The sequence below is a fragment of the Bolinopsis microptera genome, unplaced genomic scaffold, assembly GCF_026151205.1.
Source record: "Bolinopsis microptera isolate Bmic1 unplaced genomic scaffold, MBARI_Bmic_1.0 sca51, whole genome shotgun sequence".
NCBI lineage: Eukaryota > Metazoa > Ctenophora > Tentaculata > Lobata > Bolinopsidae > Bolinopsis > Bolinopsis microptera.
In genome coordinates, this window is record NW_026971823.1 from 3,803 (window position 1) to 19,117 (window position 15,315).

Genomic DNA, 15,315 nt, shown 5'->3' on the forward strand with positions numbered 1-15,315 from the left:
CAGCAGTGATCAGCAGTGAGCACACCATTGAGCGCAGAATAGCCAAGAAAGGATATGTCCTAGGCGTCTTTCTGGATATAGAGGGCGCTTTCGGCAATGTCTCGTTCAAGGCTATCTCTGAAGCAGTCAAGGCCACGAAAGTGGACTTGGCTACAGCGCAATGGATCATCAACATGGTAACCAATCGATTCATCACACTAAATCGTAAGGATAAGTCGAAAAGGGTTCGGATCAGGCGGGGTTGCCCCCAACGAGGCATTCTCTCTCCTTTCCTCTGGAACCTGGTAGTCGATGATCTCCTTGCCTTTACTGCAAAAGTCATACCGGGTTACCTGCAAGCATTTGCGGATGATCTGTTGTCTCTAGCGGAAGGGAATGATTTAGACATCATCTGGGACCTAACATGCAAAACTATTAAAACGATAGAGAAATGGTGCAAAACCAAAGAACTATCTATTAGCGCCCTTAAAACTCAGATAGTCATGTTTACCTGGAATAGTAAGTGGACTCTAAGACCTATAACAGTTGGCAACAACATTATAGGTCTGTCCAAGTCTGCTAAATTTCTAGGAGTGACCTTGGACAGCAAACTCAACTTCAATGAACATATCATCAACACCACCAAAAAAGCCACGGCATCCCTCATGCAATGTCGAAGAGCTGTCGGCCCCACATGGGGTATGAGCCCCAAAACATGCAAATGGATGTACATTGCTGTCATCCGTCCCATCCTATCCTACTGCTGTAGTATATGGATCAGGGCCACTCAAACGGACTACAACGCGAAGAAACTCAAACGTGTTCAGGCATTGGCACTCAGAATGATGTCTGGTGCTATGCCAAGCACACCTTTTATCGCATTGAATCACCTCACCGACACTTCTGACATCATACCCACCTAGAGCAACGAGAGACCTAACAACACCAACCATGATGCTGGGACGGCACTTCACCGTCACATCTCCTGAAGCCGATAACACTGAATATAGAAATTCACTTCAAAACACCATTGACAACATTACCAGTGAAACGATCACCTGCTACACTGACGGGTCACTCACAGACTCAGAATGCGGGGCTGGCTATATAATCACAACTGACAACAATAACACCACCCTTGAAGAAAGATCATTCAAGCTCCCTGATTATTGCACTGTTTACCAAACAGAGCTCACCGCCATCATTGAAGCTTGCAAATATCTCTCTACCTATACCAACACACATATCATCATATGGTCTGACAGTCTCTCATCTATACAAGCTATCTCTGCGCATTCAACGCGGAGTAGAACTACAAGAGACTGTTACGACTCTCTCAATGCACTCAGATCCAACAACACGCTAGAGATACGATGGATTGCAGCACACATTGGATTGTGGGGGAACGAAAAAGCAGATGAGCTGGCCAAGCTTGGTACAATCAGTGAATCCACTTTGAAGTGTCCAATTCCCTAATTGCACAATCCTACATCAAGCGTCAAATCGACAACAAAGTCAACAGACTGAATCAGGAAACTTGGTTAACTGACAGTCCCAGACACACCAAACTGACACTCGGCAACAAGCACGCCAAAATCATCAAAAACCTCAACACTACACTCAGCTAGCAACAACAGACAAAATTACAGAACTGCAGTTCACCTCATCACGGGTCACTGCGGCTTAAACAAACACCTTCACACCATTTGCAAATCAAACACCAGTGCTTGTCCTATGTGCGGCGACGGAGAGGAAACTGTCTCACACTTCCTTGGACAGTGTCCGCTGTTGCCAGGACTAATACCTCTCTGTCAATGACATATTCGACAACCAACACATCACCACGATTGCCAATTTCTCAAACCGCACCAAACGCAATTTTTTCCGGGTGGGCCGCCGCGAACCCCCTGCCCCCCCCCCCCCCCCCCCCCCCCCCCCCGGCTACGTGCCTGTCGACTATATCAGTTTAAAGATAGTAATTTTTGGTTAAGTAAATTAATGAAAACCTTAGATATTTTTAATAAGGGGGTGCACGATAAAAATATACTTCCTCAGATTTTCAAAATTTGTGTACCATTGTTTTTTGAGACTGTGAGAATTTTTACAGTACCAAATTTTGTTTATACCTTTTTGAAATGATCAGTGAGTTTCGTCTAGGTGCCATATTTGGTGGTGCGCGGCTTTTGGAGCAAAATAAGGTGTAAAAGTCGCTTAATTTGACAAAATTCGTTGATTTTTGTCGTATAGTTATGTCATATCTTCAGTTCCTGAGCATGACTCATGCTGGAAATTTGTCATAACCTTCCAATCATACTATAACTACCGAACCTAAATAGTCAGGAGAGATTAAATTGGCCTTGATTAAGAGGTCTAAAAAATGACAAAATAGGTATAAATTCTTTGATAACTCAAATTCTGAACATCGAAATTGCTCAAACTAATTTAGGTTCAGTAGAACATAAATGTTTAAGTTAGCTGACCAAATTTCAACAAAATTGTTATATGGGAAGTATTTTTAACTTTTTGATTGTTTCCGAAATAATGTGCTGGCCGAAATACGAGCTAAAAAGCCATTCAATTGGTTAGCGCGCGCGCATTTTACGGTCGATGGCGCGTGAAAATAGTATTTTCACATCGCTCATAAAACACTTTGCAGACAAGACGTGCAGTTTCCAAGAAGAAAGAGGATTCTTGAAACAGGTATGTCCGAGGAATGACAAGAGGTTCTATAAGTGTCACAACACAGAGGAGTATTATCAGAGTTACGACTTCAACTTGGGAATGTCATCTTTATGTTCAAATGATCCGCACTATTACCAGGCCTGTGGTGATGCCAGTGCCACTGTGTCTAAAATAATATTGAGATAAAAAAATCAAAAAGTAACATTCTTTGTGCAGGATTTTTGTGTAAAACAACAAGGTACAGCATCATGAATTCATTACAATTAAAATTTCGTCATATTATTTGTAATGGAAAACGTGACTGTGTTAATACAAGATTAGATGAGGAGGGATGCAGAAAAATAAAACTGATAACTATGCCGAGTGGGGAAAATATAGCGTCAAAGCTAATCTGTAATGATGTTTGTGATCAGTTTTACTGTGAGGACGAGGCTACCTGTAACGGATATAGTTACGGTATGTATTGTGACGATAAGTATACACCAGGAATAGTAAACTACATTGCACCAGGCTATATATGTGATGGATCTGAGAGATGTGATAACGGAGAGTCGAGGGCGAAGCTAACTGTACCGTTACTAATAAAACACAGTACACTTGTAAACATTACAGTACTGGATTTACAGTACCAGTACACAACTTTACAAGATGTACAGTGGTAGCCGATTACAACAGCTACTGCAGTGATTATGCTTCATATCACACAAACTGTTCAGATCCCGCCAGAGTAGGGATAAGATGTTTTGTTAACGGATACTTGTCCTCTGTATCAAAATATATGATATGCTTTGGTGAAAAGGCAATATGTGACGATAACTTTGAGAACCAGTGCATACAAACCTCTAGTCAGTGTACTGTTCACAGACACTTAATGTGTGATGGTCAACCAGACTGCAATGATAAAAGTGATGAAACTGGATCGTATCTGCATCACCATGACACTGGTAAAGTGTGAAAGACGTGTTGGTCAGAAAGGGGAACTCCCAATACCTCTAGCTTGGTTAAGAGATGGGTTTAAGGACTGTTTGAGTGTAATCGACGAAGATGACATTTGGCCTACTTGTGGGAGCACTAAATCATTAAGATATGTTATCAGCAATGACATCTCGTGTGAAAATGTGTACCTTTGTCCATGGGGTGACCCTGGATATGTGGAATTTAGTAAACTATGTGATGGAGTTGAAACATGTGGAAATGAAAATAAGGTCTGCTCTGAGTCCCGCAAACAACCGAAACTGTCCACAATTGTTTTAACAACTGACAAAAACCTGATAAAGCATTTATCATACTGCATAAAGGGGATAAAAAACACTAAAAACTTCAAAAATCATTGCTTCACCATCAGTACGTTTATATTTTTAAATGAAATCGTTTACGGAGGAACCAATACAACGGTTATAATGCCAAATGTTACTCAAAATTGTGACCACATGTTTGGAGAACAATATTTTTACACTAGTTGTGCAGGAAAGTGTATCAACTCTTCCTGTCCACTGAAAACTATTTCTAGATATGAGGCGTGTCCAGGACAACATCATAAAAGAATAGGGACGATAGCCAATAACAAATTCCTAACATTTGTCACAAAATCCTATGAAAATATTTATACGAATAGATATTTCGTCTGTGACAATAATATCATTTGCATTGATTATTCCCAAGTATGCAATCTCATCAATGATTGCGGGGGATGGTTCGGATGAGGACAGCTGCACAAATAACTTCAAATGTAACGGTAGCTACATACCAGTGACGAAGAAATGTGACGGATCATTTGACTGCCTGGATTTGACAGACGAATGCAATGACCAGTGCTCAAGACAACTTCTAGAAGGGAATGCTCTCAAATGGTCATCGTGGGTTTAGAGGATTTTTAGCCGTCATGGCAAATCTTATCATCCTGTCCAAAAATGCTGGAACTTCGAAGAACTGTAGAACTACCGTAGCTCTGTTTAATAAGTCCCTTATCATGATGATATCTTTTGGAGACCTTTTAGTTGGTATCTACTTATTCGTAATATCAATTTACGATGGTGTAATCTTCAAGGAAGAATATTGTACCCACAGATCGATGGGATTACCAGCATCCAATGTTCAACTATTGGAGTTCTAAGCACCATAGGATCGCAAGTCTCGCTTTTTGCTATGTGTGCATTGAGCCTCACCCGACTTTACGGAATACACAACTCCCTGAGAATTCCGGGAGAAGTGTCATTGGTAAAATCACTCCAAGTTGCAGGAGGTGTTTTAATGATGACGTTGGCGTCCATTGTCATTGCTGTAATCCCAATTACCTCCAAGTTTGAGGATTTTTTTGTTAACGGAGTGAAGTATGCAGAAGAGATTAAGGTATTTATTGGAACAATGAACAAGCAGACACTATTTGCCGTCTTTCAGGGATACTTTGGTAGAATGAAGGAAAGAACACTTAGCTGGCGTATGATCAACAAAATGATGTCCGAGATGTATTTTCATGATAATGGTTATCAAGACTACACAAAAACATTGAAAAGGTAGATTTCTTTGGAAACGATGGAGTTTGCCACTTCAAATATTTGTCAAAAAAAATGATCCACAGAGGCACTTGTATGGGGCAATTCTTGCCCTCAACTTTGTTTGCTTCTTTTTCATTACAGCCTCATACTTGATCATTGGCATCATATCTCGCGAATCTTCTAAACGTTTGACACAGTCAGGAGGGAACCAACAGATTTCACAACGCAATAGGAAAATGAACTTAAGAATCGCCATCATTATCACTACAGATTTCCTTTGCTGGGTACCTTTCATAGTGATCTGTGTACTACATTCCCTTGAAGTTCTAGATGCAACACCCTGGTATGGCCTGTTTTCAATGATTATTCTACCGATAAACTCAGTCATAAACCCACTTATCTATGATGACACTGTAACGAAGCTTATTAGCGCACCTGCTCAAAGACTCGGAACCCTAATCACTGGTTCAAGAATTTACCGAGAGTTAAGGCTAAGATTACAACGATCATCACCAGTAGAGACCATTGAGATGAATTGTGTGGCAGTACAAGACGGTGAAGTTCCAGGCACAGCAGTGATGACTGAAATACGAGACAAACAAATAAATGATTAGCTGAGACAAAGAAGGGAGCTTATGACGGCATTCTGGGAGACAAAGCAGGATAAAAACGATCAAGTTAGATGATTTGTCTTGTAACATCCGATATTATGGACTTGTAGAATATGCTGCACAAGCAGATGAGTGATGGAAGAAGAGAAGAAGCGACAAAGGAAATATGACATTTGATAAAATTATTAAGGGGAGTCACTTTAAGTTTAACAAAACTACCTTGTCAACGTGAAAATTAGCTTTGAAAATGTGGATGCCTCCGCCCCCCCCCCCCCCCCCCCCCCCCCCCCCCCCAACTTATTATACGATTTGAACGTGCTTATACTTTTTAAGTCTATGACCAGTCCTTTTAAGTTTTAGTCGAAAGAAGAGTACAGTTTGGAATGATCAATTCATTATACTATTATTTTACTGACAATAGGTTCAAGGAATTGGATTTCTTTTTGATTCTATAAAGTACATTTAAGTACATTAACTACATTAAGTACATCAAAGTACATTTAAGTACATTAAACGCTGATATTGCCATGATTTCGCTTCTATCACTTATCTTTACAAACTTATTTATAATAAGTAAAGTGATGATAATACTTTTAAATTATAAGAGGTGTAGGTAATATCTTATTCAAATTATCATACAAATTCCCCAAAATTTGTTTTATTACTAATTGTAAAATTATTGATCGCAAAGTTGATTTTTGAATAAGATATTACTAGACACTAGTATCGTTATTTTTTAATAAAACCAACAAAAAAATTACTTTTAAAAGAAGGGGAAAAAAGGAAAACAAAAAAAGAGAAAATCTTTTCGTCTGCATAACGGACAATTTATACATCTGGTATTGATTATGATGCTATGTTATTTTAGAATAATTGGAACATTTATTGAATTATTGAATTATACTGATATTTTAGTATTTAGTATTTGATTTTGAATAAGATATACTTGTTATAACCTCACCCCCCCCCCCCTCCCCCCCTCCCCCCCCCTCCCCCCCCCCTCCCCCCCCCCCTCTTTAATCATCAGCCTAATGCCGAAAAAACTGTTTACGGACTAAAACAAAAGATAACTGGCGAAATTTTTGTTTTAAAACAAGTTTTCCAAAAACTACTCGTAACCATAAATATTTACAACTGGGTTAACTTAAATTATTATCGAATGAAATGGCGAATTTACGTTGTCGAAATCGTATTACTTTATCGACCAAGGTTAACCGGGCCAGCTACACCGAACCAATGTGGACCCTTCTCCCTCCCTAAACTCCCTGATGTCAACTCTCGCTCCGTGTCAACTCTCCAATTCCAGCAACGCAGATGGACTCCTGGCGGGCGCCAGTTTGGAAGAAAGGGACGTGTAAGAACCCCCCCCCCCCCCCCCCCCCCCCCTCGTTTTTGCCTCTCAGTTAATAGCTGAGTACAGAGATTTGACACTTAAACTTCATACCTCATTCAAACCGTGGTGGACCTTACGGGACCTCCCCAGCAGCGAATGAAGGCTCATTAGAAGATAGCAGCGGCAAGACTTCCACCACCTTCGGGAGCGCGCCAATCACCCCGAGCAACTATTCATGTGGTGACCAATCACGGAGTCCCGAACCGGGTGTCATGACGGCGAAACCCCGCATCTAAGTGGACAAGGAGAGGATGTTAAAAATGAGCTGGCACGATCAATTATAGAACCGCTAATTTTAGACGGTAATTACCACAATTTGGGAGACCACCCGAGGATGGCGAACTTCCGGTCACCTCACTTCGACTTTTTCAACTCCGATTCCGGCCACTCGACCTCCGGTTCCTGCACTGACCCTCCCGAGTCCCTCCAGATCTCGTCTTCTTGGCGACTGATAGACGAGATCAGACTCATCTTCGGACTTGCAAAAGGATGCCGACTCATTGAGCTGTAGATGGCGAATGCAGATCAATCTAGAACGAGCACTTCAACTCTCACGCCCAACTTGTCCTAGCGCGGTTAACTCGGTCGATACTATTAGTCAGTGTAATAAGCGCCAAGCGCGAGCACAATAAAATAAATCCACCGTGTAGCAATTTTCGCTAAAAATGCTACACGGCGCTTGTTCGCCGCGCGTGCTTTTCAGTTCATCAAGACGAAACTTTTAGTACTAATATTTCTAAGATTTAAAGGAAAATTATTTTCAAAAATTTTTAATCTGACACAAGGGTCCCCCCTTGTGTGAAATTTTGAACAAATTTTTGTGCTTCAAATATTATAATTTTGGTACTAAAAGTTGCGTCTGACTAAGTTCATTACGATCCTGTATGAATTATTTCAAAATATTCAATATGTTAGAGTTATAGGCATTTTAAGCAATAGATTACCCATTTTCCGTCCTTTGTACACTCTTGCGATGCACAAAAGGCCATCATACAGCTCGAAGTTATCGTGCTACACGGTGAATTTTCATTATTCACACTTAGAGGCAACTTTTGGTACCACATTTATCAAAATCAGAAACAAAAAATTCTGGCCAGCTCATGGCGACTATTACAGATACTATATATTCTATTGAAACTGATAACATGATATTCATAACTATTTTACCTTGAATGACCAGACGTTCTGGGCGCTGCTGGTTTACTGTCTGTGGGGGGGCTGGGGGGGCTGGCTGCTGGTTGATTTCTGGTATAAGAGTAATCTGCTGGGGTCTGGTCTGGGTGTGGTTAGGGAGGTAGAGATCCTGGGCTGGGTCTGGGGGCTGGCTGGCGGGGGTGGTGAGTGGGGTGGTCTGGGGACTGGCTGGGTCTGTGGGCGCTGCTGGTGAGGGGGGCTGGTCTCATGGTTACTGAGGGGGGCTGTGACTGGGGGGGGGCTGGGGGGAGGATCTGTCTGGGCTGGGGCTGGGACGTTGACTGGGGGGCTGGGGTCCTGTTCTGCGGGGGGCTGGGGCTGTGGCTGGGGGGGGGGTTCTGGCGGGAGGCTGCTGGTCTGGGGGGCTGCCTGGGCTGCTGTGCCTGAGAGAGGCTGGTATAAAAGAGGGTGGGTGTGCTGGTTCTGTGGGGGCCTGGGCTGGGGGGGGATCTTTATGAGCGCTGGGGGGGGGGGGGGGCTGCTGGGCTGGGGGCTGCTGGCTGGAGGGTTCTGGGTGGGGGCTGGGGGCTGGGCTGGTTTCGGAGCTGGCTGGCTGGAAGGGGTGCTGCTGGGAGAGGGTTCTGGGTTTCGTCTGGCTGGGGGGGGGGCTGAATTCTGGAGTTGTTGTGGAATGGGGAGTTGTGGTTGCGTGGGTCTGGGCTGGCCGCTGCCTTCTGGGGCTGCGGGGGGGGGAGGGGTCTGTCTGGTGGCTGGGGGGGGGGTCTGGTGGTGGTTTAATTGCTGGTGCTGGGGTTCTGCGTCTGGGTTCCCCCTGGGTTCTGTGAGGTTCTGCTGCCTGGGGAGGGAGATGCTGCTGGGGGTTTCTGCTGCTGGGGGGGTCTGCTGGGGGGCTGGGTAGGTCTGGGGTGGGGGGTCTGGGTGCTGGCTGCTGTCTGGGGGGGCTGGCTGGGCTTTTGTTCTGGCTGCTGGGGGGGGGGGTTCTGCGGGGGTTGCTTGGGTCTGCTGGTTCTGACTGGTTTCTGGGCTGTCGTTTCTGGGGGCTGGGCTGGGGGGGGATGGCTGTCTTGGGGGGTCTGGGTCTCTGGGCAGCTGGGTGGGTGGGTCTGGGAGTGGCTTGGTTTCTGGGGTTCTGGGGCTGCTGGGCTGGGTTTGCTGGCTGGCTGGCTGGGGTCTGGGGGGTGCTGGGTCTTGGGGGGGGGGGGTTGTCTTCTGTCTGCGGGCTGGGGTGGTTCTGGGGGATGGGGCTGGGCTGTTCTTTTCTGCGGGGTGGGGGGCTGTGGGGGGTCTGGCTGGGGGGTTGCTGGTGGAGATATTTGTTTTTCTGGGTGGGGTTTCTGCTGTGATCTGTGTTCTGGGGGGCTGGTTTCTGTCTGTTCTGGTGGGCTGGGGGGGTTCTGGAGGGCAGGGGGGCTGGGTCGGGTCTTCTGGGGCTGGGGTTTCTGGGGGGGGGGGGTTCTGTGGCCTGTTCTGTATATGGGCGGGTTCTGCTGGAGTTTTGGGAGGAGATCTGTGTTCTGTTCTGGGGGGCTGTTTTCTGGGATCTGGCTGGGCGGAGGGGGGGGGGGGGGGGGTGGTTTTCTGGGTTTCTGTGGGGGTTCTGCAAATTCTGTGGCTGTCTGGCACTGGTCTGTAGGGGGAGTCTTGGGGAGGGGGGCTGCTGTCTGGGGGGGGGGCTGGCTGGGGGGGGGAAGGACTGGCTGGGGTGGGCTGGTCTGGGGGTGGTCTGCTGAGGGTGCTGGGGGGCTGGTGTGGGGACCTGGGTCTGGGGGGGCTGGGGGCTGTGCTGCTGTAGTTGATTTAGTTTGTTGGGCGGTGGCTGGCTGGGCTGGGGCTTGGGCTTGTGGATCTGGGTCTTCTGGGATGTATGGGTCGGCTGGGGCTGGGGGGGGGACTGGCACTGGCTGGGCTGTCTGGCTGGTGGGCTGGGGGGCTGCTGGGGACGGGGCTGGTAAATTTGTCTGCTGGGTCCTGGCTGCAGGGGGCTGTTCTGGGGTGACCTGGCTGTGGGGTGGGGGGGGGCTGGGGGCGTAGGTGTGCTGGGATGGGGGCTGGGGGGAGGTAGGCTGGCCTCTCTGGTGACTGGGGGGGGGGTGGGGGGGGACTGGGGGCTGGGGCTGGCTGGAGCTGTTCCCTGGCTGCTGGTGGTGGGGGGACTTGGGGTTCTGGGGGGGGGTGGGGCTGGGCTCCTGTTGAGGTGGGGTCGGGGGGGGGGGCTGGTCTGGGGGTGGGGAGTGTGGGCTACTGGGCTGTGTGGGCTGGGCTGTAGTCTGGGGGTGGGGGGCCTGGGGGCTGGTCTGGGGGCTGTGTGGGTGGATCTGGGGGCTGGGGGGTCTGGGGTCTTCGTGGGGTGGGAGGGGGGTCTGTTCTGGGGCTGGGGGCTGGGCTGGCTGGCTTCTTGGGGGACGGGAGGGGGGTTCTGCTGGGCTGGTCTGGGGGGGTGGGACTGGGGGTCTGGGGGTGGGGCTGCGGGGGAGAGCTGGGGGAGGTCTGGGCTGGAGTTGGTGGGGCTGGGGGGGGGTGCTGGGGTCTGCTGGGGGGAGTGGGCTGGCCCGGTCTTCTGCTGGGTGAGCTGGGCCTGGCTGTGGGGCTGGGGTAAAGTGGTATGGGTTCTGGGCTGCTGGCTGGGGGGTGGGGGGGGGGTGGCTGGGGCTGTCGTTTGGTTCTGTTGCTGGGGGGGCTCTGGCTTGGGGGCTGGGGAGGGCCTGGGGGTCTGCTGGGCTGTAGTGGGGTTCAGTCTGTGGTGCTGTGGGGAGGGGCTCTGGGGGGGGGGGCCTGGGCTGGGGGTTCTGGCTGGGCGGTTCTGGGGAAAGGGGCGAGGGTTTCTCGTCTTGAGGCTGGGGCTGTTCTGGGGGGGGGGTGCGGTTTCTGGGTTCTGCTGCTGCTGCTGGGTCCTGCTGTCTGGTGGGGGTTTTTGGCTGAGGGATGTTGTTGCTGCTGGGGGACCTGGGGCTGGGGTCTGGCTGGGAGGGGGGGGAGGGGGGCTGGGGGGTGCTGGGGGTCTGGTGGGGGGGCTTCTGGGCTGGGGGGGAGTTTCTGTGCGCTGAGTTCTGGGGGGGGAGGAGAGGTGGGGGGGCTGTCTTTCTGCGGGGTTCTGGGGGTCTGGGTTCTGGGGGCTGTCTGGGGCTGGGTGAATGCGTGGTCGGCTTTCTGGGGGGGGTGGGCTGTCTGCTGGGTTCTCTGGCTGGGGGTGGGGGGTCTGGGGGGGATAGATAGTGGAGGGGTGAGTTACTGGGGGTTCTGGGGAGGGGCTGAGGGTTCTGTTTCTGCTGGCCTGGATTGGCGCTGTGGGGGAAGAGCTGCTGCTGAGCTGGGGGCTGGGGGGGGGAGTGTCTGGGGGGGGGTTTCCTGTGGTTGTCTTGCTGGTCTGGCGGGGGGGGGGGGGGGCTGAGGGGGGGGAGGGGGGACGCGCTGGGGGGCACTTGGGTCTGGGGTCTGGGGCTGAGCCTGTGTGGGGGTGTCTGGGGGGCTGGCTGGGGGGGGGGGGGGGGGGGGGGTTCGGAATCGTAAAAGTACAGGTGGGGGGCTCTGGCTTCTGGGGCTGGGGGCTGAGGCGCTCTTCATGGGCTCTGCTGGGCTGCTGCTGTTTTTCTGGATGCTTCTCTTGGGTGGAGTCTGGTCTGGTCTGGGGGGGCTGCTGCTCTGCTGGGTTCTGGTTCTGGCTGGGGGTGGGTCTGCTGGCTTTCTCTGGAGGGGGGGGGCTGGTCTGCTGTCTGGGGGTCTGGCTGGGGGCTGGGGGGGGGTTGGTCTCTGGGCTGGTGGGGGCTGGGGCTGGTGGCCTGGCTGCTGGGTGCTGGGGTCTGCTGCTGCTGGGGGCCTCTGCTCTCTGGGGGGGGGCTGGGGGGCTGCTGGGTGGGGGGGGTGGGTCTCTTCGGCTGGCAGTCTGGGGGGGTCTGTGGGGCTGTCTGCTGAGCTGCTGGGGGCTGGGGTGGGGGGGCGGGTCTGGTTGCTGCTGGGTTTTCTGGGTTGGGGGGGGGGGGCCTGGTCTGGGGGTCTGGGGGAGCTGGGCTGGCTGGGGCTGTGGGGGGGGGGCTGTGGGTGGGCTGCTGGGGGGGGGCTGCTGGGTGTGGGGCTGGGGGGCCTGGGTGGCTGGCTTGAGGGGGGGGTTCTGGGGTCTGGGGGGCTTGGGGGGGCTGTCTGTCGGGGGGGCTGTTCTGGTTCTGGGGGGCTCCTGGGGTTCTGGGGGGTCTGGGTTCTGGCTGCTGGGGGGGGGCTGCGGGGGCTGCTGGGTCTGGGGGGGTGGGCTGGGGTGTGGGTCAGTTCTGGGCTGTTGTGATCTTGGCTCTGGGCTACTTCGTCTGGTCTGCTGGGAACTGGGGACTTGCGGCTGCTGGCCTGCCTGGTCTCTCGTTGTCTGGGCTGCTGTCTGGTGCCATAAAAGGGGGGCTGCTGGGAGGGCTCTGCTGCTGTGCTGGCTGCTGGGGGCTTCTGGTCTGGCCTGGGGGGGGGGCTGCTCAGGCTTGGGGGGCTGGGCTTGCTGTAGCGCGCACTCACATCCAGGGGTCTCTGGGGGGTGGGGGGGTGTTCAGCTGGGGTGGGTGGGGGCGGCTCTGGCTGCTCTGGGGGGGCTGGGCTGTGGGTGTCCTCATCTGGGTGGGGGTCCTGGGGGGTCTGGGTGCTGATGCTGCTGTGGGGGGTCTGTTCTGCTGGGCTCTGGGTGTGGCAGCTGGTGGGCGGCTGGGGTGGGGCTGGGGCTTCTGCTTCTGGCTGTCCCCTGGTTCTGGGGGCGGCTGGCTGGTGCTGGTGGCTCTCTGCTGTGCTGGGGGCTGGCTGGGCTCTTGGGGGCTCTGGGCTGGGGATTCATCAAGTACTCGCTGGGGCTCTGGGGTGGCTATCTGGCTGGCTGCTGCAGGTGGCAGGTCTGGTGCTGGGGGGGTGGTGGGTGGCTGCTGGCTGTTTCTCTGGTCTCTGTGGCTCTGGGGCTTCTCTGGGGTTCTGTTCTCTGGGCTGGTGGGGGGGGGGGGGCTGGGGGGGGGTTCTGCGGTGGCTGCTGGTGGCTCTTGTTCGTGTTCTTCTGGGGGTACTGGGCTGGGGGCTGGCTGGTCTCTGGAGGGTCCTGGGCTGGGGGCTGGTCTTGAGGTGGGCCTGGCTGCTCCTGGGGTGGCTGGCTGTTGCTGGGCTGTGGGGGGGCTTCTGACGTTGTGGCGGCTGGGGGCTCCGGCTCTGCTATGGGTCCTCTGCTGCTGTCTCTGCTGGGGGGCGGCTGCTTCTGGGGGGCTGGCTGACTGGGGCTCTGGGGCTGGGGGCTGTGGGCTGGCTGCTGCTGGCTGGTCCTGGGTTCTCTGGGTCTGCTTCTTCTGAGCTGCTTCTCTGGGGTGGGGGCTGTCTTGCTGTGCTGGGACTGGGCTGCTGTGGGCTGGCTGCTGGGGGTTCTGGGCTAGGGTGCTCTGGGGGTCCATGGCTGGCCTGCTGGCTGTGGTGGGGGTCTGGCTATGGCTGGGCTGGGCTGGTGCTGCTGTGAGCTGCTGCTTGGGCTGGGGGGGGGTCGGGTCTGGAGCTGGGGTGGGCGTGGCGGCTGGGGGGGTTGGGGGGCTGTCTTCCTGCTCTTTGCTTCTCTTCTGGTCTGGTCTTGGGGGTGCTTGGCTGGTGGGGCTGGGCTGCTCTGGGTGTGGCTGGGGCTGCTGGCACACACTGGGGCTCTGATGGGGGGTCTGCAGCCTTGGGGATCTGGGACTTGGCTCCTTTGGGGGCTGGTCCTGGTGGGGCTGGCACTGGTGTGGGCCTGGCTGGGCTTGCTGGGGGGGGGGCTGGCTTGTGGTCTGGGGGGGGGGGCTGGCTGCTGGGGGGCTGGCTGGGGTGTTCTGTGCTCTGGGGCTCTGGGCTGCTGCTGGGGCTTCTGGGGGCTGGGGTGCTGTGGGGGCTGGGGGGCTGGCTGGCTGGTGGCTGCTGCTGCCAGGCTGGGCACTGGGGGCTCTGCTCTGCTGGACTGGCTGTCGGGGGCTGCTGCTCTCTGGGGTGAGGCTGTGGGGCTGGTTCTGTGGTTCTGGGGTCTCTGGGGGTAAGTAAGTGGTGGGAGGGAGGGATCTTCGGGCTGGGGCTGGGGCTGGGGGCTGGGGTCTGTGTCTGGGGTGGGCTGGGGGCTTGGGACTGGGGTCTGCTCTTCTGGGGGGGGGCTGGGGGTGGGGCTGGGGGCTGTGAGTGGTTGGGGGTTCCTGGGCTGCTGGGGGGCTGCTCTTGCTGGCTGGGGGGCTGGCTCTGCTGCTGGCTGGCTATCTGCTGCTGCTGGGGGCTCTGGGCTGGGGACTGGCTCTCTCTGGCTGTTCTCTGCTGTTCTGGGCTGCTCCTGGGGTCTGGGCTGGGGGGGGGCTGGCTGTCTGTCTGGTTCTGCTGGGGTGGGGCTGTGCTGGACGGGTGGGCTGGCTGGCTGTGGTGCTGGCTGGGGGCAGCTGGCTGCTGGGGCTGGCTGGTGTTCTGCGCTGCTGGGGGCTGGGGGGCTGCCTTGCTGGGCTCTCGGGGGCTCTGGGACTGGGGATGGGCTCTCTGCTGGGGGGCTGCTGCGGCTGCTGGGCTGTGGGGCTGGCGTGCTGGGGGTTTCTGGGTCTGCTGTTCTGGGGGGGTTGCTGTCTGGGGGGCTGGCATGGGCTGGCTGGGGGGGGGGGGCAAATTCAGTCGGCCGAGCTGCTGGCTGGCTGGCTGGGCTGGGTGTTGCTGGGGGCCCTGTCTCTCCTCTGGGGGGGATGAGCAAGATCGGGTAGGGGCTGGGGTGGGGGCGTGGCTGCTGCTCTCTGGGGTCCTCGAACCGGGGGGGGGGGGGCTGGGCTCGCTTCTGGGGGCTGGAGGGGCTGTCTTCTGGGGGGCTCCGTGTTCTGCTCTCTCGGGGTGGCTTGGGGTCTGGCTGGGCTGGCTCTGGCTGGCTGGGCTGCTCGTGCTGGCTGCTGGGCTCTGCTGGTCTGCTGGCTTGGGGGGGGGCTGGGGTCTGGGGGAGGGTGCATCTGGGCGTCTGGGGGGTCTCTTGGGCTCTGGTGGGGGGGGGGGGCTGGCTGGCTGGACTGGGGGCTCTTGG

General features: G+C 53.7%; 2 protein-coding genes across 2 annotated transcripts; one reads left to right on the top strand and one right to left on the bottom strand.

Annotated features, from left to right (window-relative positions):
• The first annotated feature begins 930 nt into the window (after positions 1 to 930).
• Positions 931 to 1,455, top strand: LOC134825741 (ribonuclease H-like). The gene has a single exon (XM_063837950.1). It carries the CDS (start codon positions 931 to 933, stop codon positions 1,453 to 1,455), a length of 525 nt encoding a protein of 174 aa, XP_063694020.1.
• Positions 1,456 to 10,112: 8,657 nt separating this feature from the next.
• On the bottom strand, positions 10,113 to 14,891 carry LOC134825742 (basic proline-rich protein-like). Its single transcript, XM_063837951.1, has 7 exons — positions 14,662 to 14,891; positions 12,807 to 14,414; positions 11,829 to 11,974; positions 11,545 to 11,740; positions 11,259 to 11,362; positions 10,558 to 10,902; positions 10,113 to 10,312 (listed from the first exon to the last, which is right to left on the bottom strand). The coding sequence occupies exons 1-7, from the start codon at positions 14,889 to 14,891 to the stop codon at positions 10,113 to 10,115; spliced, it is 2,829 nt and encodes a 942-aa protein (XP_063694021.1).
• Positions 14,892 to 15,315: the final 424 nt, after the last annotated feature.

Bases quoted from the DNA above. Each gene is read 5' to 3' on its own strand.
- LOC134825741 (XM_063837950.1), top strand. From the start codon at position 931: ATGATGCTGGGACGGCACTTCACCGTCACATCTCCTGAAGCCGATAAC.
- LOC134825742 (XM_063837951.1), bottom strand. From the start codon at position 14,891: ATGCCAGCCCCCCAGACAGCAACCCCCCCAGAACAGCAGACCCAGAAA. The intron at 11,741-11,828 runs GTACTTTTACGA...CCCAGACCCCAG, and splicing joins GAAGCCAGAGCCCCCCACCT to ACCCAAGTGCCCCCCAGCGC. The intron at 10,313-10,557 runs GTAGCCCACACT...CCCCACAGCCAG, and splicing joins AGCCCAGCCCACACAGCCCA to GTCACCCCAGAACAGCCCCC.